Source organism: Sceloporus occidentalis, unplaced genomic scaffold, assembly GCF_023333645.1.
Source record: "Sceloporus occidentalis isolate IW3139 unplaced genomic scaffold, rSceOcc1.0.p SCAF_1, whole genome shotgun sequence".
Lineage (NCBI taxonomy): Eukaryota > Metazoa > Chordata > Lepidosauria > Squamata > Phrynosomatidae > Sceloporus > Sceloporus occidentalis.
Genome location: NW_028316981.1, coordinates 65,049,584 through 65,077,415, shown reverse-complemented (window position 1 = coordinate 65,077,415; position 27,832 = coordinate 65,049,584). Strand labels below are relative to the sequence as shown.

General features: G+C 40.7%; 1 protein-coding gene across 2 annotated transcripts; it reads left to right on the top strand.

Moving 5' to 3' along the window:
• Positions 1 to 651: 651 nt before the first annotated feature.
• LOC149321505 (E3 ubiquitin-protein ligase makorin-2-like) lies at positions 652 to 27,044 on the top strand. Of its 2 annotated transcripts, none has more exons than XM_089523365.1 (8): positions 652 to 799; positions 3,687 to 3,815; positions 6,134 to 6,321; positions 9,033 to 9,343; positions 10,949 to 11,163; positions 16,998 to 17,108; positions 20,908 to 21,052; positions 22,927 to 27,044. In XM_089523365.1, the coding sequence occupies exons 1-8, from the start codon at positions 771 to 773 to the stop codon at positions 23,068 to 23,070; spliced, it is 1,272 nt and encodes a 423-aa protein (XP_089379491.1). In that variant the 5' UTR covers positions 652 to 770; the 3' UTR covers positions 23,071 to 27,044. The 2 variants fall into 2 exon arrangements, with proteins under 2 accessions (XP_089379491.1, XP_089379500.1); XM_089523374.1 differs by lacking the exon at positions 652 to 799 and adding an exon at positions 1,025 to 2,727.
• Positions 27,045 to 27,832: the final 788 nt, after the last annotated feature.

Genomic DNA, 27,832 nt, shown 5'->3' with positions numbered 1-27,832 from the left:
ATGGATGATACATGATAGATAGATAGATAGATAGATAGATAGATAGATAATAGATGATAAATAGATTGATGGATGGATGATAGATAATCGATGATAGAGAGATTGATTGGTGGATGGATGATAGATACATGATAGATAATAGATGATAAATTGATGGATGAGAATAGATGATAGATGGTTGATAGACTGATAGATTCATGATAGATACATGATAGATAGATAATAAATGATAGATTGATGGATGGATAATAGATACATGATAGATTGGCAGAGAACAGATGACATACAGGTGATAGATAGATGGTAGATAGATGATAGATAGATAGATAGATGGTAGATGGCAGATTGTTAGATGAAAGATGGATGACTGACAGACAGACAGATTGACAGAGCATGTTTTGCCTAGAGACTCCATCCCTTGATGCCTCCATTCTCAGAGGCCGGCAGGGGGCGCTCATCCCAGGGCTCTCCATTTCCTTGCCTGGGGCTCTCCGCGGCCGCTCTAGCCCGCCTCCCCGTTCTCTATGGCCAGCCCTGTGCTCCCTGCCATAGAGAGGCCGCGAGTGCGCCTCCTGAACCCTTCCGCCCGGAAACCGGTGCCCGAGTCGGAAGGGGCCGGTCTCCGTGGCCTGTCCCCTCCCTCCCTCCCTTCGTCCCTCCCTCCCTGGGGCTCCCTCCACAGCGGCGCTCAGCGGAACCAAAATGCGAGGAGGAGGAGGAGGAGCTGGGAGGGGCGGGGAAGGAGGCAGCGGCGAGGCGGGAGCGGAGAGATGAGCACCACCAAGGACGTCACCTGCAGGTCGGACGGAGGCAGGGAGCAGACCCCCCCGAGCCCCCGGAAAGCGCCTCCCTCCCAGACCCCCTCCCCCTCCCTCCCCCTCCCTCCCCTCCCCTCCCCCTGGGAACACGGCGCCACCCCCGCCTTCCCCGCCCCCCGCAGCATCAGCAGCTCGTGAGGCTGGACTTCGCAGGACACTCATTATTGTTATTGTTATTATTATTATTGTCTTTTTCCCCACCCACTTTTGTATGGAATTCTCCTCAGGGCCCCAATACTACTGCTACTACTACTACTACTACTCCTAATACTACTAATAACTGTGGTCTTTCTTCCCCCCTGCCTACTTTTGCAGGGCCCTAATAATCATAGCCATGCTCCCTGTAGTCCTTTTTCTTGCCCACTTCAGCAGGGGCTTCTCCTCAGGACCCCAGTAATCATCATCATAAAAACTGTAGTCCTTTCTCTGGCTGAGTTTAGCATGGACTTCTCAGGACTCCTAATAATAACAATAACAATAATAATAGTCCTTTCTCCTGTATCTTGCATGGGCCCCAAAATCATAGTGATAGCCATAACAAAGAGGAGGAGGAGGAGGAGGAGACACATTTCATGGAGGGAGGAGTGTGTACAGGGGGCCCTTGAAGGCAAGGGGAGTGTGGCACTGCCCAACCGCAAAGGAGGGCAAGGCACACCACGAAATGTAGGACATTCCAGAAGAATGGAGGGCCTGGCCAAAGCACAGTGAAGAACTCTCTAAGATAGATGAGTTCTTTTCATAGGGTTGATTTACAGCTATATTTCATAGACTGCAGTATTTTATTCTCTACTCATCTGTATTTTTCTGATGAACCTATCTTTGTTAAGATGCGTTGTTGGCTTACAGTATACTGTATATACGCAACGATCGTATGATGTGATATATAAGCCAAGGGCAGGCTTGGGGGCCAGTGTTATGGATTTGGATGTGGATAATAAGTCAGGGGTAAAACTTCGGAGCACATCGCAAAGGATCTAAAGGATGAAGCAAAGGAAAGCAATGCCAAAGAGCTTGCGAAATTCCAGCAGACATAACCATTTGTGTTGACTCTAAAGGCTGGATGGATGAACAGGGGATCAGTACTTCCAGGGCAGATCACACTCTCGCCTTTCACCAGGGATGGCTCATTTCTTTTATCAGAATTGAAGTACAGTACTTACATTGACCCATGGATCGCTCAACTTAGGCTTTGGGGGTCAATTTTTGATTAAAATTTCTAGATTATACATGAGTATTTTTGTTTGTTGTTAACCACCCTCAAGTCGACCTCGACCCCCAGCCACCCTGTGGATGAGACATCCAAGGACCCCTGCCCTTAGTGCCACTTCTTCTCTTTTATCGAGTCCATCTACTATGCGAGCTTCCTCCCTTTCGAATTCCCTTCACCTTTCCTAGCATGTATATACAGTACCTATTGGACTCTGAACAAGACAAAGGCTTAAAATTGTAGTTTATGAGGAACAATTTCATGGCCGAATCTGTCTGCATCTGCACTGGATAAATAATCCAGTTCAACACCACTTTAACTGCCATGGCTCAGGGCTATGGAAATCTTGGAATTGTAGTTTGTTGTGGCACCAGAGCTCTCAGACAGAGAAGGCTAAATATCTCACAGAACAACAGTTCCCAGTATCCCATAGCATTGAGCCATGCGACACAGATACATCCCACATTTAAATTATTCCTCTCATTTGTCCGTTGTGTTGAAAATTAAGGAAAAAAGGCTTTCTACATTTGCACTGTGCCTTAAACAGCCCATTGCCCAAGACATTTGGTGTCCTTTTTCCCTCCAGGAAACAAATATTCCCTGAGCTCTGGGTGTGGTTTTTGCCTGCTGTTGCTCCTAGGAAACAAGAACTTTAGAAGTATTCAATCTACCACCTTATTTGCAGCGAGGGCAGGCTGCCAGGTAGATGAATTTCTCGAAGGGGGACAGCAAATGTGGTGTTACTGAATAGGCTTCTTAGTCATGCTTGAAACAGAGGACATTTTGGAATTCTTCCTGGACAGAAGATTGAAATGTAGGATGTGTCCTGGGAAAGAAGGACATCTGGTCACCCTGACTGCAGCTCCCATTGATTCTAGTTTTGTTTTATTTTTATTTATATTCCATCTTCTCCCAGAAAGGGATCCAACAAGGTGGTTCCCAGATAAAATAGTTTTTTAAACTTTACAATATATTTTTTTAAAAACCCAGTTAAAATAATTTTGCTAAAATGGTGTAAAACCACTTAAAACAGTTTTAGTAGAGTAGCTGGTGAAGTAATGATGGGACTCGCAGGCTTGCCTCTACAGCAACATCTGGATGGCCAAATGGGCCTCATTGCTAGCAAAGGCATCTTTGCAATTTTGCTCCTACTGGGCAATGTTTCCTAAATGTGGACAGCAGTGTGACTGTGCAGCTGGGCCAGGTGGGCCCAACCTACTCACTTCTTTTCTATTAGGCCTATAAGAAGCTGAAGCTTGATACAGTGGGGATGTGTGACAGCAAATTAGATACAGTAGTTGTCCAAGTGTTCCTTAAACTCATGACAAAAGGCCTTGTCAGTTTGTAGTCCCACTTCCAAAATATATTTTGAACCCTTAAATATATGTGGTAAATTATCTTAAACTCACCAGAAGAGTAATGGCTCTTAAACACACCAGAAAAATGGCAACTGGGTTTAATTTGAACCAGTAATAGTTCTGGGAGGTTTTCAACTTCTAAGTTCCAAGTGTCATCTTTGAAATTAGTTTCTAATTTGTGTCTCTACTTTGTTAGTTTTAAATTCAGATGTAGGTGGGCTGCGTGGAAGGATCCTTGGCAGATTTGTTGATAAACAAATGGTATTTCTGAAATCTGTTGTTGTTTGGACTGTGTTACTGCAGGTATTTTATGCAAGGGGTGTGCCGCGAAGGAAATAGGTGCCTATTTTCACATGACTTGTCTACAAGCAAACCATCTACTATCTGCAAATTCTACCAGAAAGGACAGTGTGCTTACGGACCTCGCTGCAGGTACAAACTGCTAGATTTCTGAATAAATTCTGAAGATTTTTTGTTATGTTGATAGTATTTAAGAACATTTTGACTTTATCAGATTAGATTTTTTTCTAGACTAATTTGACAGATACGTTTGCATGAGGGACCCCAGTAAGAACTGTCCTGATTGCAGCCAGACAGAGTATGGAAAGAGTTTATGAGCAGTTTTGTTGTTGTTGTTGTTGTTGTTGTTTTGCTAATTTTGTAGATGTTTGCAAGACTAGCATTATCTGCTTAGCACTATCTCTCATCAAGTTCTAGTTAAGTGAGTATAAAATTGTAACCTCAGGGTACTTTAGTGCTCTTTCACAGAAGTGGGCCTTTCAGTTGTATAGAGAGAGAGAAAAAGAGAGTTAAGATATTCTTGTACAGTTAAATTAGAGTACATTCTGAGATTGGTAAGAATGGGATTTCAGAGTCTCTTGCTGGTAATTTTAGTTATATAAAAGGAGTAGGCAAAATACATCATTGGTGCCACATGTAGCTCTCTATAATTGTTTTGGGTCCATCAATCCCACCATATTGTCTAAATTTTACTTTTTCTGGCCAGCAAAAAGGCTGAATTGCTCTTCCTAGAAGCCTTCAGGAGTGGCAAGTCACCATTTGAATAGATTGCAAGAGATCTTGCACTATTTAACATTTTTTTAAAAATCTGTTTGCTAAACCAGAAGTGCATTTCCAGCCATTTCCATCCTTTATGGTATTCTTGATGGTTTCAAAGAGTCCCAAAAACAGAAAGTTGGCTCCCACCCCTATGGTAGAGGATGTCAAAAAGAAAGATTTACTAAAGCTTGTTAACTCTTACTGCTTTTATAATAAATAATAATAATAAAATTTTTATTTCTATACCGCTCCTTCCAAAGATCAGGGCGGTTCACAGCAAAATAAAATACAATGAACAACATACATTAGCAAAAATACACACAACAAAATAAAATAACATAACTAAAAGCCCCGTTAGCCGATCCTCTTGCCCTTAAAGAGGGATGGAGGTCTGGTTGGACTTTATTCGGGGAATGCAGACTGAAATAGAAAGGTTTTCAAGTCCTTTCTAAATTGGGCCAGGGAGGTGGCTGAGCGGAGCTCTGTGGGCAGCGTGTTCCAAAGGGCCGGGGCGGCGATGGAAAAAGTCCTCCTCATAGTGGAGGTGAGCCTAGCCCCCGGTACCCTAAGTAGTTGCTGCCCAGATGTTCTGAGGGTGCGGGGCGGAATATACGGGGAGAGGCGGTCCTTCAGGTATCCCGGGCCCAAGCCATTTAAGGCTTTATAGGTAATCACCAATGCCTTATATTGTGCCCGGAAGCGAATGGGCAGCCAATGGAGATCTTTTAACACCGGTGTTATATGGCTGGCCCTGGAAGTACCAGTGACCAGCCTGGCTGCCATATTCTGCACCATTTGTAGCTTCCGGGTTTGGTATAAGGGTTGCCCCATGTAGAGTACGTTGCAGAAGTCCAGTCTCGAGGTTACCAGGGCATGTACCACTGTTTCAAGGTCCCTCTGGGCCAGGTATGGGCGCAGCTGGCGAATAAGCCGAAGCTGATAGCAGGTGTTCTTGACCGTCGCATTCACCTGAGCAGTCAGGTGAAGCGACGAGTCAAGAAGCACCCCCAGACTGTGCACAGAGTCCTTCACAGGGAGCGTGACCCCATTCAGGACAGGTGGAACCACCGCCATTCCTGGACCAGGGGAACCTATCACAAGTACCTCCGTTTTCTCTGGATTCAGCTTGAGTCGGTTTTCCCTCATCCAGCCCATTACTGACTCCAGACAGGCCACGAGAGGAGAGACGCCATCCTCAGTCACTGCATCAGTCGGAGACATAGAGAAAATTATTTGGGTGTCATCAGCGTACTGATAACCCCGCACCCATGTCTCCGGATGATCTCTCCCAGCGGTTTCATGTAAATGTTAAATAGCATGGGAGACAGAATGGCTCCTTGAGGGACCCCAGTTTTAAGGGCCCGCTCATCGGAGCACACGTCTCCCAGCTGCACCATCTGGGACCTCCCAGAGAGGTAGGACCGGAACCACTGGAGCACATTGCTTTTCTAAAGAATAATTAATTCATGTGTACAGTGAACTTCATTGTTAATACTGTTACATTTCTCTAGCTTAAAAAAACCCTTTCCAGTGAAAAAGAACCTTTTCCAAATTTGGTTTGCATTGAATGCATTGAATGCATTAGAAACTACACAGCAACTATTGTGCACTTTTTCTTTGTGCAGGAATGCAACCCCATTGATCTAAATGTCTGTGTTAGTTATCTTTTGTGTCTTTTTATTGTTCTTCAGGTACGATCATGTTAGACCTCCTGCATCTTCTACATCAGGTGTCATGGGTGGGACTAGGCCACTTTATGCTTCTGCACCACCATTTCACAGCCTTAATTCTCTGCCAGACCAAAATACGCCGGTAACCAAAAGTAAAGTACTTGAGCCTGGAAGACGGGAAAAGAAAACCCTAGTACTCAGGGACAGAGGTAAGGGGGAGTGGGTAGTCAGTACTTCAGTGTCTTCATTTATTTACTGCTTCTCATTATATTATTCTCCAAGTTTCATTCCAAGTCCCAATTTTCCAAATGGTTGTCTATTGTTTGGCTGATATGAATATAGCATGCTGATGGTAAGACCATATTCTAGCCCATTTTCCTTTCCTTTGTATTTCATTTGTCAGTAACCGCTAAGATGTGGTTTGTAGGAAGGAAAATTATTTATACAAGACAAAGGTGGATAAATTCCAATTGCTGTTGCACGCTTCCCTATCTCCTTAAAAATATTGTGAAGCCTTTGAAACTTACTTTCCCCCTAGCTTTCTGCAGAGATCTGTGTCCCTGGAGTCTTAGAGTATGGTTCTTCCCTGCATTCCATTCAGAAGATTACCATTGATCCAGAATTCTCACATAGGTGGCTTCAGTGGTTGAGAGTATCTTTTATCACCTTTGGCTTATCATCAGTCCTATTGTCAGCTGTACTGGTTCCCAGTCAATTTCAAGTTCCTGTTCAAAGTTTTAGTTTGAACCTGTGGAACCCTAAGTGGCTTGGCATTAGCTTACCTGAAGATTACCTCAATCCTGATGTCCTCTTACGAGGCTCTTCTCTGGGTGCTCCTAAGTCATATCTGATGAGTGGCTTGTAAGGATAGGGTCTTTTCTGTGCTAGTGTCATGGCTGTAGAATGTCCTCCGAGATGGGTTTGTATGTGTGTTCATTTTGGTGTCAGGCAAAGTTTTTTCTTTTAAATTTCAGCTGTTTAGTGTTCTACTGGGGCTTTTACTAACTACTTTTTATTCTTCCTCTAATCATCACCATCCTGCTTTCCCCCTAGAATTGAGACTCAAAGCAGATCCAAACTTAACAGAATAGAATTAAAAACATACAAAAAAATGAACATTAAAATAGAATTCAACTATTACAGTATTAAAATAAATTGCACAGTAAAAGAGGAAAAAAACCCAAAGTTAAAATGATAAGTGCTGTTAAAGCAGTTCAATTAAAACCATACATCACTCCCTAGCCCACCCTTTAAAAGCTTGCTGTTTTAAAAGTCTGTCTGAATAAAAAGATTTTAGCCTGCCACCAGAAGAACAAGAAGGCCTCCCTGAGAAGGGAGTTCCAGAATCTCGAGGCAGCCACTGAGAAGGCCCTTTCTTGCATTCCCACCAATCATGCTTGTGATGGTGGTGGGACTGAGAGAAAGGCTTCTCCTGATTATACAGGACCAGCTCACACAGGAATATACAGTCTAGTTCATGACCAGCACTTTATATTGTGCCTGGAAACAAACTGACAACCAGTGGAGCTGTTTCAACAGGGGTGTCTGTATGGTCTCTGTAACCTGCCCCAGTTAACAGTCTGCCTGTAGCTTTTTGTACCAGTTAAAGTTTCCAAACACTCTTCAAAGGCAACCTCATGTACAGCATGTTATACAGTTTGCCCTTGATAACAAAATGCTCAAGTCCCACTAAATGCAGAATCAAGGTTTGTTTTGTGGAATTTATATATTTTTAAAATATTTGCAAACCATGGAAGCTTGAATCTGTGGATACAGAGAGCTGACTGTACTAGCCCAAATGAGATGCAATTAAGTTATTTATCACTATGGCCAGATCCAACATCTCAAGGAACAGGGGCATTTGGCATATAAATTTTAACTTTGCAAAAGTACTCCTGGTCACTGCAGAAACTTGGGCCTCCAAGTTCATAGCCAAGTCCAAGAGTACACTCAAACTGTGAACCTTTGTCTTCATGGGGAATGTAACCTCATCTAACTCAGGCTGAATCCCTATTCTCTGATCTGCCTTCCAACTGACCAAGAGCACCTCTGCCTTTTCTGGATTAAGTTTCAATTTGTTTGCCCGCACCCAGTCCTGTACTGATGAGATGTCATCCAGTCCACTACTGATAATAATATTATATACTGTGCATGTTGTCATGATCGGCATATTGCCATTAGGTAATAATAGTTTGGCCCTTTTAGAAGTTTTAAGACTTGTTCTTGATTTTATTTTTTAATTTCCACTAAGTATATAGTGTGGCACAGAAATATTGTAAATACATAAATGGATGTGACTCCTACAAAGTAGAGTGACCAAAGAACAAAATGCAGCATGATACTGTTCAATTGTGCTCATATTTGATTTTTCATGGTTTGAGACAGAAAAGCAGGTTTACCTCCCCACGTCCCAGACTGTTTATTTCTCTCATATAAGTGAACAATAGTTACTCATTGCTGTGGAGAAAAATGAAATGTTTTACCTGAGGAAATTGTTATGATCAGAACAAATTCCATTCAGCACTCACCTCCAAGGTTTCTGAAAATTGCAAGTCCTCCCTTTATGTATAACCGTTATTAGCTGTGCCTTTTATCATGATTGGCATGTTGCCATTATGCAGTAATTTGTCCAACCTTTTTTTTAAAAAAACTGAGATGCATGCTTTGCTGGTGCATTGGCTTACATGACTCATTTTTTGTGGACTTACTTTTGCGAACTTACTTATCACAAAAGATGATAAAAAGCTTTCTGTGGTTTGCTGATGAAAATAAATTTTTCATGTTTGATGAAAGCTGGCAAAAAAAAGTGTCAGCTAATAGCTTACTACATTTATAATTGAAATTGCATGAGGAGCCTGCTATTGTTTTATAGCCTCCTGTTTATGAATGGGATCAAATAATTACTTTCTCCTCTGCCAAGATTTATGTGGATCAAATGAGGAAAGGACGAGATCCAGCACTGTGAATGATTCTGCAAGTTGCAGTATTCCAACACATACTCCTGAAACAAAGCCCCATTCATATTTGGACGCAATCCGCAGTGGGCTTGAAGAAGAGGATGTTGAACCTGGAAGTTCATACACAGATGGTGAACAGTTGTGTCCCTATGCGGCAGCTGGCATGTGCCAGTTTGGTGATCGATGTCTGTACCTCCATGGGCAAATGTGTGAAATCTGTGGGTTGCAAGTACTTCATCCCTTTGATCCAGAACAGAGGAAAACACATGAGAAGGTAGAATTGAAATGATTTGATTGTATATTATTTTTAAAATGTTTTGGAGGCTTGTGTTTTCCTTGGTCTTTAGTGTCCTGTTTGAGACCTGAAAGTGAACTGTAGTTTTCCACTGCAGAACTGAGCAATAGTGAAGCTTGTGAGACTCCTGTGCCCCTTTTCACACTTGCAGATAGGAGACGAGGTTTCCACTGTATAGTTTTCCTACAAAGCATAACTTGTTAAACAATTTTTGAAGATATAATGTAACATGTAATCCTTGGGAACAGGACTTAGGTTATGAGCAATAAAAGCTTACCCATTGAAATATGTCTACATGTTTTTGGATTAGCATGATTAAATATTGATAGGAAAAGATATACTTCCAAAAAGAATCTTACCTCTTTCCCACTGGTAGCAGTGAGGCAAGTCAATGTGGGCAGTTTGAAAGAGAATTAAACCATGCGTATAGATAACTGGTATAGCAGAGTTTGGAAATTAATTCTGTTAGAAAACTGGCATACCAAATTAGACAAATGAAGCAACTGCAGACCATGACACTTTTAAGACAATGTGATTCTCCTTTGTCAGTCATATCAACCATAAGGAACAGGATCAGAGAGATACATTTATTTTGTGTGGTAATTTATAGAAGATAATGCCTGCTTTACATTTTTAATCCAGCCATTGATTCAACAGATGTACATGTGAATCTGTGTAATAGTTATGATTAAAGTTATTTTTGAATTGATTGTACAGGTGACTTGTAGGCACATAGAAACACACACATTATGCCAAGTGTTGAATTAGCTGCCAGTTTCCCATTCTTAACACATCTGGAGGTACATGTGGGCCCTGATGTAAAATCTTGCAGTGCATCCTAGATTTGTGCATCATGTAAACCAGAAAGTTGAAAGATAAAAGTTAGCATTACAGACAGGAGTCCATGTACTTGCCTGTTTATAATTGTCTGTTTATAATTGTCATGTAATTGCCTGTTGTTGTAGTTAAAACACACAAGTGGGCTAGTCAGAGCTGTGTGTATAAATTTGGCTTGTTGCTTTTTTAAAAGCCTGGAACTAAGTCCACGGTGACAACTTCAGGCCATGTCTGGCCTCTAGTTTTCTAGGGTTGCTGTAACCTGCTTTCTTAGCATAACCCTCTTATCTGCAATGAATTTATTAATATGAACTGTACCACATGGTTTTTGTATGCTTGGCACACTTCATGTATTTCCTATTGTCTGTCTGGAGGGCCAAAGATGTTAACATTGGTATACACAAAAGATGGGTGGTGGTGGTAAGGGGTTTCTGTAAAAAGCAAAGTGGAAAAGTTATATTTTAATACTGCAAGTTTCATTTTATTAGTAATAAAATTTTGCTATTATCAGTTTAGCAGCATATCTAGTTTTCAGGGAATTTCTTATGCAACAAACACACTATTTTTATTATTTTTCTTCCTCTTTCATTTCGGCTGCTGTTCTATACCTGTGAATAAATCTCACTGAACTTAATGAAACTTAAAGCCTGAATGGAAGCATGATTGTGCTGTAATGGCATAATGACATAATTTCTCTCTCTTACTGCCTTTTAAAATGAAATGTTGGTCTTTTCCTTCCCTATCTAGATGTGCATGGCTACCTTTGAACATGAGATGGAGAAGGCCTTTGCCTTTCAGGCAAGTCAGGACAAGGTGTGCAGTATCTGCATGGAAGTAGTATATGACAAGCCATCTGCATCTGAAAGAAGATTTGGAATCCTTTCAAACTGCAACCACACCTACTGTTTGTCCTGTATCCGACAGTGGAGAGGAGTCAAGCAGTTTGAGAATCCCATCATAAAGTAGGTTTCTGTAGCCTGCTCTTTCATAATAGAAATGGTTATACCTTTCTTCAAGTGGAAGCAGCACTGAAGAGGCACAGAATTTTTGCATGAGTGCCTGTATAGGAGCAGCAAGGCTCATGGCAGTAGGAAAGGAGTTTGGTGGTTTTGAGGTCACCACTGAGAAGCCTCTCTCTTGTGCACACCAACCAAGTTTTGAGAACCATTACATGTATGTTAGATCATTGTCCTTCCTGGTTCATTTAAAAAAGCTAGAGCTAGAGGGATGTTGACTGGGTAGAGGGAGTGGTTGATGTCTTGCTAAAACAAGGCAGAATTCCACCTTACCCAAAGGAGGCCATTATAAAACTATTACTAAAAAGCTGTCTTTGGGTCCCAGCTTTCTGGAGAATTATCAATCAATCCCTAACATCCCATTTTTAGGCAAGGTTCTGGAGCATGTGGTGGCCTCCCAGCTCCAGGGGTTTCTGGATGGAATTGATTATTCTGACCCATTCAGTTGGGTTTCAGGCTTGTTTATGGGGCAGAGACAGCTTTGGTTGCCTTTGTGAATGACCTAAACCAGGAACTAGACACGGGGACTGTGTCCTGTAGGTTTTGCTGGACCTTTCAGTTGCTTTCTACTTCTGGGCCACCTTGCTAGGGTGGGGTATTGTTTTACAGTGGCTTTGCTCCTTCCTGGAGGGGTGAACCCAAAAGATGGTACTGGGGGATTCCTGCTCACACACTGGTCATTGGCCTGTGGGGTCCTCAGGGCTTGGTTGTGTCCCCCATGATATTCAATATGTATGTGAAACTGCTTGGAGAAGTAGTCTGGAGTTTTGGGGTTCAGTGGCATCTGTATATGGACAAAACCAACTCTATTACTGCTTTCCATCACAAGGCAAGGAAGCTATTTTGGTCCTAAATTGATGCCTGTCATCAGTAATGATGAGGATGAACAGATTGAAACTTTATCCAGACAAGGCAGGTGCTCCTGATCATTCAAAAGGCATATCAGAGAATAAGGATGTGCTGAACGGAGCTATACTCCCCACAAAGACATGGGTTTGCAGCTTGGTTGTGCTCCTGGATTCAACTCTGAGTTTGGGAACTTGTGTGCCACTGCTAGAGTCCTTGAGATGCCAGATCTGGCCTTATTGACACATGGCTTAGTTACATCCCAGTTGGATTACTGTAATTAACTCTATGTGGGGATGCCTCTGAAGATTGTTTGGAAACTTCAAGAGGTCCAAAGAACCACAACCAGATTGCTAACTGGGGCTGGCTACCGGGAGCATACAGTTGCATTGTTGCAATAGCTCCACTGGCTGCTGGTCTGTTTCCAGGTACAATTCAAAGTGCTGATTTTAACAAATAAAGGCCTGTATAGGTCAAATCCAGGTTAATTGAAGGACGGTATTGTTCCTTACGAAACAGCCTGTGCATTTAGGCTCTTCCACCAAGGTCACAGGTACAATTGGTCGTAACCCAGGAGAGGACCTCCTCATAGAGATGTAAAATTTCCAGAAATTTTAAAGCCATGGAAAAAAACTTTTTTCCCATTTTTTTAAAAGGAAATTTTCATAAAAATTGGAAAAAAATGCAACAACACTTTTTACAGATTGAAAGTCACTCTGTTACTTTAGGAACATAAAATATGATTATGTACAATCTGATTTGGTATAAAAGTATCATAATTGGTATATTAAAATACAGTGTATTCAAACAATTATTATAAATGGAATTTACTTTTTTAAAAAATATGTATTTGTAACAAATGGAGTAATAATCTCCTGAACTTTGGTTTTGCTAGTGTATGTGGAGCAAGCAAAAAATAAAAAAATATTTAAAAACCCAGAAGAAATCATCAACATTAGTAACAAAGAAAATTAATTATATTTCCTCTCCATAGTATCAGATAGACATAAAGCACCCATTCCTGTAAAATAATTGAGCGGGTGTGTATGTGTATGTGTGTGGAAGTGAGGAGGGACTAAAATTAAATTAATAGGCATGACATTTAATCAGATTCATTTTTTGAGCCCTGGACTGTATCCACACTGCAGATATATTCCAGTTTGACATGACTTTAGCAGTCGTGGCTCAGTGCTAGGGAATTCTGGGAATTGTCATTTGGTCGGCACCATGATTTTTGGTACAGCTGTGCATTTATTATGGTATTCTCAGATTTTGATGACATTTTGACCACATGTGGTGTAATTTTCTAACACATAAGAAATCGTAGAAAAGAGGCTCGGCTGACTGTGCACTTGACCGCCAAAGATTCACAAGAAGGGGGAGTATGAAGTAGCTTCCTGCTCCTACCAACAACTGTTCCAGCATTGGTCTAGCCTAACACAAGGCTAACTTTTCTGCCTAATGCTTTAATATTTATGTGCCTTGTAACTATTAAATATCCTATGCAGTGCTGTGTTTTGGAACTCTGCAATGCCTATTGCTTCCTGTGTGTTAAGGTTATAATCCCTTATAATTCTAGAATGGTGGTGCAAATCAGTTGAGAGGTTTTAGGACATTTTACTGGAAATGCACAGTGGAAATGTTGCTTATAGTTTACAGAAATGGAAATCTGTAAGCTTATAGCATCGGGGACGTTACTTTCTTGAAGATCACTGAAATGGAAATTAGTCAGGGAAATTAGTAGAAAGTCAGCAAATGTCATTGAGATATACTTGCACAATGGTTTTTTTTTTTTGTTGTTGTTGTTGTTGTTGAGATATTGCTGCAAAAGTACAGCCTGCACTTGTGATAGTTGGAATAAAGACAGGGCAGAACATACATATAATGTAGTGAGGCACACAGATTTCATAGTATAGCTGTATGATTCAGAAAATATATGCAAATATTTGATTATTTGTGAGTTTACCTGAGGATGGAGAGTGAATGGATAGAGTGGTGGCTGGACTCAGGATACAGGAGATTCCCCTGAGAGCCCTCCATCCCTGCTCCTGCTGCTGCTATATGGTGCTCTGTTGGATGCCCTCTTGCTAGGTAACCCCGTATCCAGTTGACTTGCTAGCCAGCCAGCCCTTTAGGAATCTGTCCTTGCACTCCTCTTGGCTCTGCCACATTCCACCCGGTCGACCCTGGTCCCTCTCTCTTGGCAGCTGACATGGCCCAGCAGAGGAGGGAGGGAAGGGGCAGCACTCCTGACATGCCTCTGGTGGCCATCCTGGCTGCATTCCAAGGTCTTTCTCTCTGCTGCACCCAGTGTCTCCACATGCATCCCAGCCATGGGGGAGAGAGGCAGAGACAGAGGGCAGGCGGAGATCCCTGGGTCGGGTACTGGGTTATATCTCTGGAGAGTGCCTAGAGCTAGTCATGGTTTTTCCACTTTTGCGGGGGTCCTGCACCTCCAAACCCCTGTAACTGTGGAGGACCAACTGTATCATTGTCAACACTAGTCAGAGTGGCTAAAGTGCAGCCCTCTAGTCACTTGGAATCCTGAACCACCACCCCTGCCCCAAGAGCCTCCCAATTTTTGCTCCCAAACTGGTCCCACACATCCAAAAAACCAACTACAAATGTGACAATTTACACCCCTCCCAACCTAACCCCAGTAGTGAACATTGACCAAAATGGCTGCTGTAAGTCATGTTAATTACTTCCAGATGAAACACAAAGGTTTGGACAACTAGAAAGGTGCATCGAGGGAGGGGGGGAATTGCTCCATACCACCTTCACAGTTGCCCACCCTTGGTACCCTTGTACCAAGCCCGGAAGCTTCAGTTAGTACAGAACATGGCAGCCAGATTGGTCACGGGTGCATCTAGGTTTGACCATATAACACCTATATTGAAAGATCTTCACTGGCTGCCTATTCGCTTCCGAGCTCAATACATGGTGTTGGTTATCACCTATAAAGCCCTACATGGCTTGGGCCCGAGTTACTTGAGGGGCCGCATCTCCCCATATAATCCACCCCACACACTCAGAACATCTGCGAAGAATTTATTGGAAACACCATCTTCCAAATATGTCTCCACATCCCAAACGGCCTTTTCGATAGCGGCCCCGCGGATCTGGAATAGTCTTCCCAAGGAGCTCCGCCTTATGATCCCTTTGGAAACATTCAAAAAGAGACTCAAACTGTTCTCTTTTGCCAAGCTTTCCCCCCTGAAGAGTGAAGATACACGCGTTTGTTGCCAACGACTCTCTGCCTTACCCTGGTTATGCATGTCATGTGACTGTCGTATTAATAGATGGTATATTGTTGTAATCTTTTTATATTTTTATAGAGTCTTTATGTAATTGTTTTAATAGTCTGTAACCCCGTTTCAATCCATCGGGAGAGGCGGGGAAACATAAATTATTATTATTATTATTATTATTATTATTATTATATGTGATAAGGTATTTTTGTTGTTTTTTTGTTTTTTGTTATAGGAAAGCTAACTGGTTTACTCCTAAATTCAAAGAAAAGGTAATAATAATAATAATAATAATAATAATAATAATAATTTTTATTTATATTTCCTGCCTTTCCCAAGGATCAAAGCGGGATTGCATCATTAAAATAATACAGTACAATCGAGAGAAAAAATCTATAAAATACTAATACTGAATTACACCTTCCTATTAGTTCCTTAAAATCCAATCATCAAATGGTTATACAATATAATGAGGGGTGGAGCATTAACCATAATCTCTTATACAGAATCCGGTGGACAAGGCTGCAGGAAGAGATCCGTCTTAAGTGCCTTCTTAAAGGCATTTAAGGTGGTAATAAGACAGATCTTTTCCGGTAGACTGTTTCACAATTTAGGGGCTACGGCAGTAAATGCTCTATAGGAAGTTGTGGTTAATCGAGTGTTATAATATTCCAAAAAATTCTTCCCGGATGTTCTAAATGTTTCAGTTGATTTAATGATGTGAATATTTTGACAAGGGACAGCAAACTGTGACTGACTGAATTTAGTAGCCTGCCATTTTTCTTTCTAGATAGGTGCAAAGTACATTTCTTCCACAATAATACTGTACTCTCAGTGATAAAAATGAGATTGGTTTAGAAATTACACTTTATACACATAACTATGTTAATAAAAGAAAAAAAATATTTCAAAACATTCATTGGGGGGGTTGTAAAACAGGAGTTTAGATTCATTATATAGTTTAGCAAAGAGATAATTAATTATTACTACAAAAAGGGAATGCAGCTTTAAAACAAGCACAAAATGTTCAGTCGTTTATCATTGTGGAGATTATTTGTATTGCAATTTCTCTCTCAGAGTAATTTGAACACAGTTTCAAAACAGATTTATTTCTTCAGTTAGCAGTCAGTTTCCAAAGAAGCTTGTGTTGACTATTTTTAAAAACTGGATTTTAAGTTTTAAAGAATTCAATAAATACATGATGTAATATCATCTCTGTTGTTTGTTTGTTTTTTAATTGAGATTGTTTCAGGAAAATGGATAAAAGTTTTAAAGAAAAAGCCAGGGAAATGGAAAAGGGAATTTTGGTGTCAATATGTATAGTCTTTTTATACTTGATAGCCTGCCTGGCACTCTTTGAATGGTAAAGGTTTACTTTTTTGGTCACTGTTCTTCAACAAATCTACCCATCCATGCCCCTTCCTGAACTCTAGATTCATCCTACAGGGTAGACAAAAACAGTTTAAAACTTCTTTAAAACTTTTTGGGGTGTAACAATTGTAGCTTACATGATTGCATAAAAGTTTGACTTTTTAATTTAGGAATTACAAATAAGGTAATGTGTATTTCTAAGAAATGCAGTTCTGTGATTACGTCTTTTAAGATACTTTTAAGACAATATTAATGTAACAAAAGGTTAAAATACAAGATTTTCAGTATAATTCTCTTTTTTCTCCATTCAAGGTCCTGCCCAGAATGTCGTGTGATATCAGAGTTTGTAATTCCCAGTGTGTATTGGGTAGAAGACCAGACCAAGAAGAACGAGTTGATTGAAGCATTTAAGCAGGGAGTGGGGTAGGTATTGTTAAAATAATTTGAAATCAGAAGTGTTAGATAAGAGAAAGGATTCACAGGCTTTATTCCTCCAATGGCTTCATCTACATCAGTATGTATTCCTTTGTTAGAACCCAGGCGCTTTGTAAGTATTAAATACAAAAAAGAGTGAATCTGCTGTATACCTAATCAGCATAACAGCATGGAATTTAATTCCATCATCATAGGTGGGGTGGACAACTTTGGCATGTCTAGAGACTATATGGATGCCCTCCTCCCCATCAAAAAGGGAAGACAAAACCAGAAGTGGCTGGAAATCCACCTCTGATTTTGAAAAACAGGTGTTTTTAAACGTGAACAGTGCTAGAGTCCAGTTAAAAGGTGAATCATCACTCCTGGAGCTTTTGGAAGAGGTAATTTACCCTTTTGTCTTGATAGAAATCAGGCAGTTGGGGGCTGCAGTTTGGCCACCCCTGCCCACTGCTCTGTGGCCTCCATGGGCTTGGTAGGCCTACTGGAAGAACTGGGGTGGGTCAAGTCACCTCTGACATAAGTGCCATTTTCAGTGCATCACCTGTAGTTTAGACTAAGACTTGCATTAGCCTTTTGTCTATACAAGCTTCTAATGGTATTTGTTTTTACAGTGTATTAATGTGGATTTGGTTCAGGCATAATGATAAAGCATCCTTTGGTAAGCAAACCTCTAGGACTCCAGACTACTAGGCAACGAAAAAAATACATTATAGTATGTTGGTGTCTCAACAACCTAGAAAGTGGCTATTGTTTGTTGCTAAATTTAAAGCGATAGACCCCCGTTGTGAATCTTTCCCAGAGCCCAGTGTCATGGCCATCCTTTATTCAGTTTAAAGATTAAAATGAGTGTTGGCAGATGGGAAGCTCAGGCTCTTTTGCTTTGGGACATGTATTCAAGCTTACCCTTGGGACACAGGGAATGTTGTGGGGCCACATGCTCTTGGCGTACAATTTCTTTCTCATATAGTTCAGTAGTGTACTGCTATTGTGTCTTTTTGAAGAATGCAGTGATGTCAACAGTGTTTCAAACTGAGGTGCAGCATCTGGAAATGGTTGTTGATAATTTGTAAGTTTAGACGGTAACTTGGAAATAGAAAATCAGACCACAAAGCATTGTAAGAACAATTTTCTCCAGAACAGCCGTGAGGCCTTGATTTTAACTCCTGACATTTCAGTCTCTCTATGGGGAATTTTTTAAAAAATAGAGTCTGTCATTCCTTTGCCTAAGGGGAATTTTCCCCCTTATAATTCCACTGTTTAAGCCAGTGCAGGGGAGCCTTTGAGTCTCTAAATATTTTGATCTAGTATTCCCACCATGACCAATGGGAAGAGATTATGGAAGTTACAGCCTAAAAAAAAAATGGATTGTTCCCTATCCCTGGCTTGAGTTATCATGGAACTGAACAAGAAGTATGGGGTGGTTAGAGAAACACATAAGATCTGAACCAACTCCACCTTTGATGTTTTCATGTCTTCTGTTCTTTCCTGTGAGTAGGCAATGAAAAACTGAGGCCAAGGGTTTTTAGTTCTATGTAACATAGCAGTGAGCTGTATACATATCCTACTAATCTGTCAAGCATTTGGTCAAATGCTTGTTACATATACAAAATGTCAGCTCTTTGATTTGGTGACCTTCACTCTTGGTCTCTAAAACTTTGTGTTTCTGAGAAGGCTAATCTTTTGTTGTGTACATTGCATTGCTCTGTATTTATGCAGTGTTTATGCTTATCAGTCACATCAGGGGCTGTACTATTAATACATCTACAGCTGAAATCTGCAGCTGCTCATCAGAAGAAGCAGCTTGGGCCTCTGGTGGTGTGCTCCTATGTTTAAAGGGTATAAATCACTTACTCTCCTAGAAAATCAGAGTGTGACAACTCCAAAACAAGCTATTTAACAAGAGAAGAAAACATTTGGCAGTATTCCTTCCAATCTATAACTATTTGTTCTACAGCATTTGTGGACAAATCCCCCAGAAAAATCACTTGGGATTTCTGGAAAAGATAGGAAGCTTGGCACATTAGTGACTTTATGATTTCCTCCTCTTTACTAGTTTTTCCTACATTCCAACATGTCAAGCCAAAATTTTAATCTTTGATTCTCCATACTGTTACAAGTGGGACTCTTTCTACAATAAACTACATAGTTCTTTGGAAATTTCTCCTGCTAAATATAATTTATATTCAGTATTCATTTCAGTGTGCTAACTTGGTGCTAAGTACTTGAGAAGTACAGACAAGGTTATTTTGTTGTACCACTGTCTCTTATACCTGGAATGCCAATGAAGGTATAATCAGAAACGTTTGCAGTAAATAAAATGGAAGCTATGTGCAGCTTCTATTTTATTGTGAGTAGATTTTCCTCTTAACAAAGTAATCTACCCCATTGTCTTTGCTACAGTTTGAACTTAGTATCTGGGAAAAGTTGCCTTACTAACCACCAAACTATATATGTAGGTCCTAATGCACTAGATTTGTATGACAAAGGCCTGAACAGACAGGCCAAAATAAAGCTGCTTTGGGTCACTTTGGAGGTATGCTGTTTAAATGACACACACATCTTAAGAGGCCAAAAGCTGTGCCAAAGGTGTGCTCTAGCCCTTAGGACTGGAGTGTTGCTTTGGTGTGGCTTCCAGCCTCTTAGGACGCATGCAGCATTTAAACAGCATACCTCCAAAGTCACTTGAAGCAGCTTTATTTTGGCCTGTCTGTTCAGGCCCAAAGTTTCAGATTTTAATTTAAAAATAAATTAAAAGGGAGAGGTTTCTACAATATGTTATTCCCCAAACCTCCTGTCTTACAATTACAGTGGATCTTTCCCATCCACAGGGGTCCAGTTCTGGGGGCCACTGTGGATAGGAAAAAACACAGATGGTTGTGCCCCATATTATTCAGTGGGTGGCAAACGTTTGTACATCAATTCATCTGTGTGCACACACCACCATTAAATAATCTGGGCTGTGGCAAACCACAGATGGTCCAGTCTGCAGATGGCTAGCTTGCCAATGCAGCTGGACTGCTGTATATACTGGTGTTGCTTACTCTTGGTTCAGTAAAAAATAAAGGGATATGATTAGTCCAAAGTTAAGAGACCACAATTTACCAATACATGGTTCTTGAGTATTTTGGGAGTTAATGAAGTATTTTCCTAAGAGCCCCTAAAGAGTATCTATCTGATTTGCTAGGATTTCATGGTTGGACATTTTAGCATGCATACACAGAAAACTAATTTCACTTCAGTTAGGCTGACAGCCTATTTTTAAACAATAGGTCTATCTTAAATAGAGTCCTACAGTGAAACATAACGTCTATCCTAACCATAATACAACGGGCCCTTTGTATCAACAGGCTAATGATCTGCAGATTCAACCAACCACAGATTGCCACACTCCTTATTGTTCAGTGGTGTACACATTGCCAACTATTGAATAATATGGGGTGTGACAATCCATGGTTCTTACCATCTTTTTTTTTGGGGGGGGGGTTAAACCACTGTAGATGGGAAGTATCCACTTCCACAACTGAGTGAAGATAAGGTACCATTTAAAAAAAAATAAAGTTGGAAATTAATACTGTCCAGCTGCCATCAATCCTATCATGTCCAGCCTCCTTTCTCTTGAGAGAACCTTTGCTGCTTTTTACATTACTTTTTAATTTCCTATGTTTTGTACTTATTTTCTCCCCATGTTTTTTATACTAGTCAAGATGACACTAGTAACCTGGACAATAAAGTGTGGTATAAATCTTACTGTAAATAAAAATAGTGTATTCTGATTTTTCTGTTCCAGGAGAAAGGCCTGCAAGTATTTTGAGCAGGGCAAAGGGACCTGTCCCTTTGGGGGGAAGTGTCTGTACCTGCATGCCTATCCAGATGGGAGACGAGCTGAACCAGAGAAACCACGAAAACAGCTCAGCTCTGAGGGGACTGTCCGGGTAAGATGTCCCATTACATCTGTGTATTCACTCTCAGGTCAACGTGAGCGATCTGACACATTGTCAATAACATATTTTTTTCAGCATTCATGAACAGCTTCCAAGTATCTCTGTTTTAGCACAGCTGGGGAACAGGGTACATTTTGGTTAAGCTTCTACTCCCTAGAAATCTGATTCCTCCCCCCCCTTTTTTTTTTTTTTTAACAATTCACTTCTTTCTATTTCATAATTACTTGGCATTTTAAAATGCACATGCTTGACTGAACCAACGTGCAACATTCTACCTAGTGACTGTGATTTTAAATAGCATTGCAAATTGCATATTTACTTGTTTTGATCATCTAGTAATCTTTTTTAAAACTCTAGTGTGGACAACTATACTTTTCGTAATACATCTGTGCTTACATCCTTGACTGTAATCATAAATAATCCATGGTTGTGTTATTACACTTATTCATATCTCACCTTTTCCCCAGTATGAGTCTCAAGGCAGCTTAGAAAAGTTAAAACAGATATATCTAAAAATATTACATCATACAAACATTAATGTAATTAAGCTCTTTGTAAGATTAAAAGCCATTAAAAGCATAACCATGAAAAAGAACAAGTAAAAACAACACTGCACATGAAGGGTGTTTTCCCCTAAGCAGACACTGAAAGGCCTATTTAAAAAAAAGGTCTTCACTTGCTTATGGAGGAATAGCAAGGAGAGTGCCAGTCTACCCTTTCTAGAAAGAAACTTCCACAGTGTGGGACCTGAGAAGGCTATCCATTTTCCAGTACCTGTGAAGGTGGTGGGACAGAGAAATGTTGCTGTTGCTTCACCACTTCCTAACTTCACAAGCAGCTGTTTGCTTCCTGAATTCAACCTTTACTCTCTCTCAAGGGGAAGACTGCACTAAGTGTTCAAATATACATAGCTGCTTTCACCTGGTTGGTTTGGATGTTATTGCACATTACCCCATTTCTTCATCAGTTCAATCTTATTATTTATTTTATTTATATGTTACCTCTCTCCCAAATTAGAACCAAGGTGGCTCACAAAAGCAAAAGATGCTTAAAAACAAGAGGGGGGAAAACCCCAAAAACAATTAGAACATTACATTAATATAACAAGTCAAAATGTAAAATCCTTAAAAAATACTAGGTAAAAATATAAACCCATTAAAAATTTACCAAAGCAAATGCCCCAATAAGAAGCCTCCCTGGAAACAATTAAATATTAAAAGCCTTTGGCACCACAGTGTGTAAGAACTTTTACAACCTTACTCTAGTTGAGACCTAGAGAGTGTGGACATTTAATTAATGACTCTGTTTATCGTAGGAGCATTATAATTTAATATGTCTACTTCTCCATCAAATCATGAGAGGGACAGAACTGACTCTGTGCAAATCAGTGCTTCTGCCTAGTTAGTGAATTCTGTGTTTTTTGTGATGATTGCTAGTCTTATATGAACTTACCTGTGTGACACAGCCAACTTTGCCCTTGTGGAGTTCACCATGTCCAGGCCATGGCCTGTTGTAATACTCTTTAGAACTCTAGAAAGAGGTAAAAAGGATAGCTGAACACAAGGAGTGGATACTATCAGTTCCCAGTGACATCTACTTGCCCAGTGTGTGAACAGAATGCTGGACAATATAAACTTTTAGTCTGAAGGGGGATGGTTCTTACGCTAGAAAGGAATTCTTGTCTTCCACAGCAGAGATTATCTAATGGGAAGGAAAGGTGTGTTTGTATGTGGGGTGGAGAGGTGTCCACAGCTGGCATATGGTCCTCAAAATCAAAAAAATGTTACTCCTTATTGGGTAATGCTAGTGGTTTCTCAGCCATAACTGACATTGCAAGAGTTACATGTGTCTTTTTTCCCTCCCAGTTCCTCAATTCTGTTCGCCTGTGGGATTTTATTGAAGACCGAGAAAACAGGACACTACCAGTTGCCACCGATGATGTAACTGAGATTGGGGAGCTTTTTATGCGTCTTTCTGGAGCAGATGCTGGATCTGCTGCTCCTCCCTAGAATACCACTAGATTTCGCCCATGTTCTTTTCTGTAGTATGCCTTCTGTTTCTTAAATAACTTTGTACTGTTTACCATAATAATTAGAATTACTGTGCCAAGGAGAATAAGGTCCTGGTGAAATTTTAGTACGAGTCTGTCACTGTAGAGAGGAAAAAAACATTGAAGCATAATTAAAGGAGATGTAATCAAAAATAGAAAATCTTTCTTTTTGTAATACAGAGCAGCCATATACTTTCCCACTGGAAGGAAATTTTACTGCCTGGTTTTGTTTGGCAGGTACAGCCAAGTACAGGCAAGATATACTGTGGAGTGTTAAATGTCATCATGTGACACGAAGAAGAAATGTCACCTTAGATATTAAAGGTACCTAATTATATTCAAGTCTTATCAAGTTTAGAAGCAGAGCAAAAAATCAAGTTTTAAAGAAAACTTCTAAGTGTAAGCTCCATTGTTCTGGTCAGGGATTGTAATAAAATGATATTTGCACAGTCATCACATGCACACTGATACAAAACACTTCAGCACTTCACTGGACACAGACATAGAGTTCAGCAAAATAAACATTACTTGGTAACTGCATTCCAGTTCTCCCACTGCATTACATTATGGAGTTAATGACAAAAATGGAACCCCTGGAGGATCTCATAGTATAAATGTCATGGCACAAAAATTCCCACTAATGACTGAAACAGTGCCTCCAAGTGAGAAAGCTTGTTCTGAAGCATGCTATCATTGATGCGATCAGAGATCCAGATAAAAGATCAGACCACACTCGCCTCTTTCTTCTCAGAATAGGTCATTATCAGAAATACCAAGTGCAAGACTCAGATAACTAGCTGCATTCAAATGTACCCAAAGTTTGCAGATAAGCTCCTTGGTTAGGAAGGGGAAACTACTAAATGCTCAGTAGTTGTTAATCACCAGGATCTTTGGTGCTGGTTTTTTTCTGGAGAAGGGAAGGAGAATGAAATGAGGTGTGTTCTACTTGCCAGAAAGAAATTTGCATGAGCTTTCATGGATATAAACCCACTCTGGACACAGTAGCTAATCAGCTGTAACCAAGGAAGTGGGTTTATATCCATGAATGCTCATGCAAAAATTAAAAAAAAAAACAGTTAATGTTAAAGGTGCTCCTGCATTTCCTTATTTTTCCTTCCCCTTCCTCCTTTTTATGCTGCAAAAGACTAATACGGCTACTTCTTTGAAAACGCTCAAAATAATGTTTCCAAATGCCAGATGAACTATAAATTTTAATTCCTCAGGCAAGCAGAACACCCAGGGCACACATACGGGGGCTTGCAGCAGGGAGCAAAAAAGGCAGCCTAGAGCTATATAGCAATACAAGAACTACTAGCCTCCTCCTCTAATATCTGGTCACTGACAATCTGGCTCATTGGTATGGAAAATGTTTTCCATGCTGTCATAAGTCTCTAATGAATAGGAACAATTTTAAAGAAAAAAAATACCAGTGAACAAAAGGCAAAATGGATTCCATGACTGATATAAAAATAGTCTTACAGTGCCAGCTAGGAAGGATTGTGTTGCAAAGTTTTTAAGATTCAGTGCATTTGCAAAGTGAATTACCCTTCTACATACACAGATGGGGTTTACATTTCAGATCACATTTCTGACACTGGAAATAGGCCATCCTGCTGCTTTTAAGTGTCCTGTCTGACTGACATGCCCATGACTTGTATTAGAGAGGGGAAACCAAAAGCTTCAGCAGGCAGTAATTTTAGCTTGGGCAGGAGCCAGTAGGGTCTCATGGAAGATGGAACAGGCTTCTGCTAACCCTTCAAGTTCTTAAGTTACACCTCCAGTTTATAGTATGTGAGCAAGTGCTGGTGGGAGCAGAGGGTGAGGCACCCATTCTTCCTGGTGCTGGAAAGAATTTCATTTTGAATTTTGGCTTAGACTCAAAAGGGCATTCCTTCACTTAAGGATGGAGCCATCCAGAGCATGCAGGCAGCAAGGGCCCATGTCTTGCTTCTTCAGAGGGAAGAAGCAGTTTCCCCAGCTCCACATAGCCAACCATGAGTACAGGCAGAGCAGGTGCACTTCAGGAATTCAGCTCCTGTTGCATTTTATTCAAAGTAAGCAGGGTGAAGCAGTTAAGGCAGCAACATTCATTCCATCTGGACATTTTAATAATCTAAAGTGCTCTTTTAAATTAAGGATCAAGGTTTAGACATTTCTTGTTCATTTGTTTAAACATCACTGAACTCCATCAAGCCTTACATTTTAACAAATGTGGCTATCTAACTCTTTTTCATTTACACATCAAGTCTTGAAAACACTTCACATCCATGCTCTTCAATTGTATTTATTGTAAGGGGATAGCTGAGGATACCATGGACAGCAAAAAAGACAAACAAATGGGTCCTAGAACAGATCAAGCCTGAAATCGTTGACAGCCAAGATGACCAAGCTGAGACTGTCATACTTTGGTCACATCATGAGAAGGCACAGCTCATTGGAAAAGACAATAATGGTAGGAAAGTTTGAGGCCAGGAGAAAGAAAGGAAGAACACATGTTAGATGGAATGACTCTTGAGATCATGAGTATGAATTTGCAGGACCTAAGCAGAGCTGTGGAGGACGGAGACTGGGAGATGTCTTATCTACAGGGTTGCCTTGAGTCAAGATCAACTTGAAGGCAGTTAATAAGAACAACAAAGCTTCTGGTATTTACAGTGGTTCAACAATTGTATCTAGCATCCATTGTTGTTATACAGTTGGCCCTTGGTATCCACAAGGGATTCGTTCCGGACCCCCCCTTCACCCTACGGATACCAAAATCTGTGGGTGCTCAAGTCCAACTCTCCCTAATGGTAGCGTGGCCGTGCCGCCATTAGGGACAAATGCACTGTGGACATCCCTCCCCTCCCCCCCCCCCCCCAGTCTTCTGCCCTGGGCTTGGGTTCAGGGATGGTGTGGAGGTGGAAACTGGAGCCCCACTGGCCAGAGGGAGCTGGAACTGGGGCCAGGATTGGGTTCGCAGAGGGCCCCTCCCCAGGCCCAACATCTGGGATGGAACATCCAGGCTCCGAGACCCAGCCTCAGCTCCAGCTCCTTCCAGCTGACGGCTCCAGTCTCCACCTACACACCGCCCTGAAAGCCAAGCCCAAGGCAGAAGCCTTGGAGGGTGAGGGAGGGAGGGCTTCAGTCCAGTTGTCCCCAATGGTCATGTGGCTGCATGCATGTACCACCATTGGGGATAATGCAGGCTTGCCGTCTGCAGATGTTCAGATCTGTGGATGGAAAGTCCATGGATACTGAGGTCCCACTGTACTCATATTGTAAAGCAAAATTAGTTGACCTCAGTTCACTCAATGCAGATTGCAAACTGAGGGAATCTATGCAGAAGAAATCACCCATGGAAATATACTGAACTATAGCATGTCACAACCAACCCCCAGAATTTGGATAATGTAGTTGAAGACTATCCAATCACTCCCTTATTGACCTTTTAAATATAATCTTCAGAACAAAAGGGATTTTTTACTCAGTTGGCAAAATGGATGCTGCACCAATATTCTTGTTTTTTAAAATGCAAAATTGTCCCAAGAAGGAGCTGAGATAGAGGTAAGCAAGGGCAAAAGTATAATGATTACAAATTGTAAGTAATGTTACGTATATATTTTCATAGCCGTGTCACTAACACACGTTACAGTTCTGTCCTGTTGTTAGTATGAATATAAAGCAGTTTACCTTTAGAAATGAATCTGGAGAGTAGTTAGGAACTCTCTTCAGTCAGTTTGTCTTCTTAAAAAGTGGAACTCCCCTGATTTGACTAATGTTCAGAATATCTGTTAGATTTGGCAGTTAAGTAACAGATTTCCATGTGTCCCTGAGAAATATGTAAGTATTTATGCTCTGTCTTTTTTGAACTTTGGAGTAATTTGTATTTAATCTTTCAAACTATTTTGTGTTTATAAATAAATGGAGGAGTAATGGAAAAAGCTGCAGAAACTTTTTTTAAAAGCAACCACTCTACTAACCTAGACTTTCTAAAGGCTGTAGTAATAAAATGCTGAAAGAGTCAGACACTCAAGTTATACTTTATAATTATATTGGTCATTACAGAACTACAGTAGTCTTGTGAGCTTTAAATACTGAACTGAAGTGTCTCCATTTTGTATGCCTTCAGCTCCTTCCTTTGTACATTGTCTTTTCTAAAGACAGGCTCTCATCTGTAGAACTTAATTAAGGGGGCTAAGTGACCTCAATGCTGTCCTGGCCTGGCTTTAGCTGGTCCATGAAGCAGCAAGCAGATGATTTAGCTTAACTGTGCAAGTAGTGAAGATAAACATGCTCAGTAGTGTTTCCAGAAATTTCAGTATCAGTTGCAGAGATTAGCAGCCTCATAGGATAACAAACAAATTACAAGAAATCAATATAACCTTACAGAGAATGAGGGTGTGAGAAACTTCCTGTCCACCGTCATCTTATTCTCCATATAAGATTACACCATATAACCACAAAATGAACAAAGTTATGCAAAGATTAATACACCTCACCCAACAGTTGGACATACTGCATAGTAACTTAGGTTATGAGAGTAAGGCAGGGGTGCCAATCACCCAAAGCCACTGTCTAACACAGCTGTTGCACTGTCTTAGTAAATTTGTTGCTGCAGATGCCAGCATGAAACGTGAACCCAGGGGAAATGCAACTCTGGTACTCACCATGAAGGTTGCTTTTCTACAGTTGTGGGAAGGCATCCTTCATACTTGTCTGGATCTTCCCTTGATGCTTGA

Excerpts from the sequence above, each read along its gene's own strand:
- LOC149321505 (XM_089523365.1), top strand. The coding sequence starts at position 771 with ATGAGCACCACCAAGGACGTCACCTGCAG. Across the intron at positions 6,322-9,032 it reads CCTAGTACTCAGGGACAGAG|ATTTATGTGGATCAAATGAG; the intron begins GTAAGGGGGAGT and ends TCCTCTGCCAAG. Across the intron at positions 21,053-22,926 it reads GCTCTGAGGGGACTGTCCGG|TTCCTCAATTCTGTTCGCCT; the intron begins GTAAGATGTCCC and ends TTTCCCTCCCAG.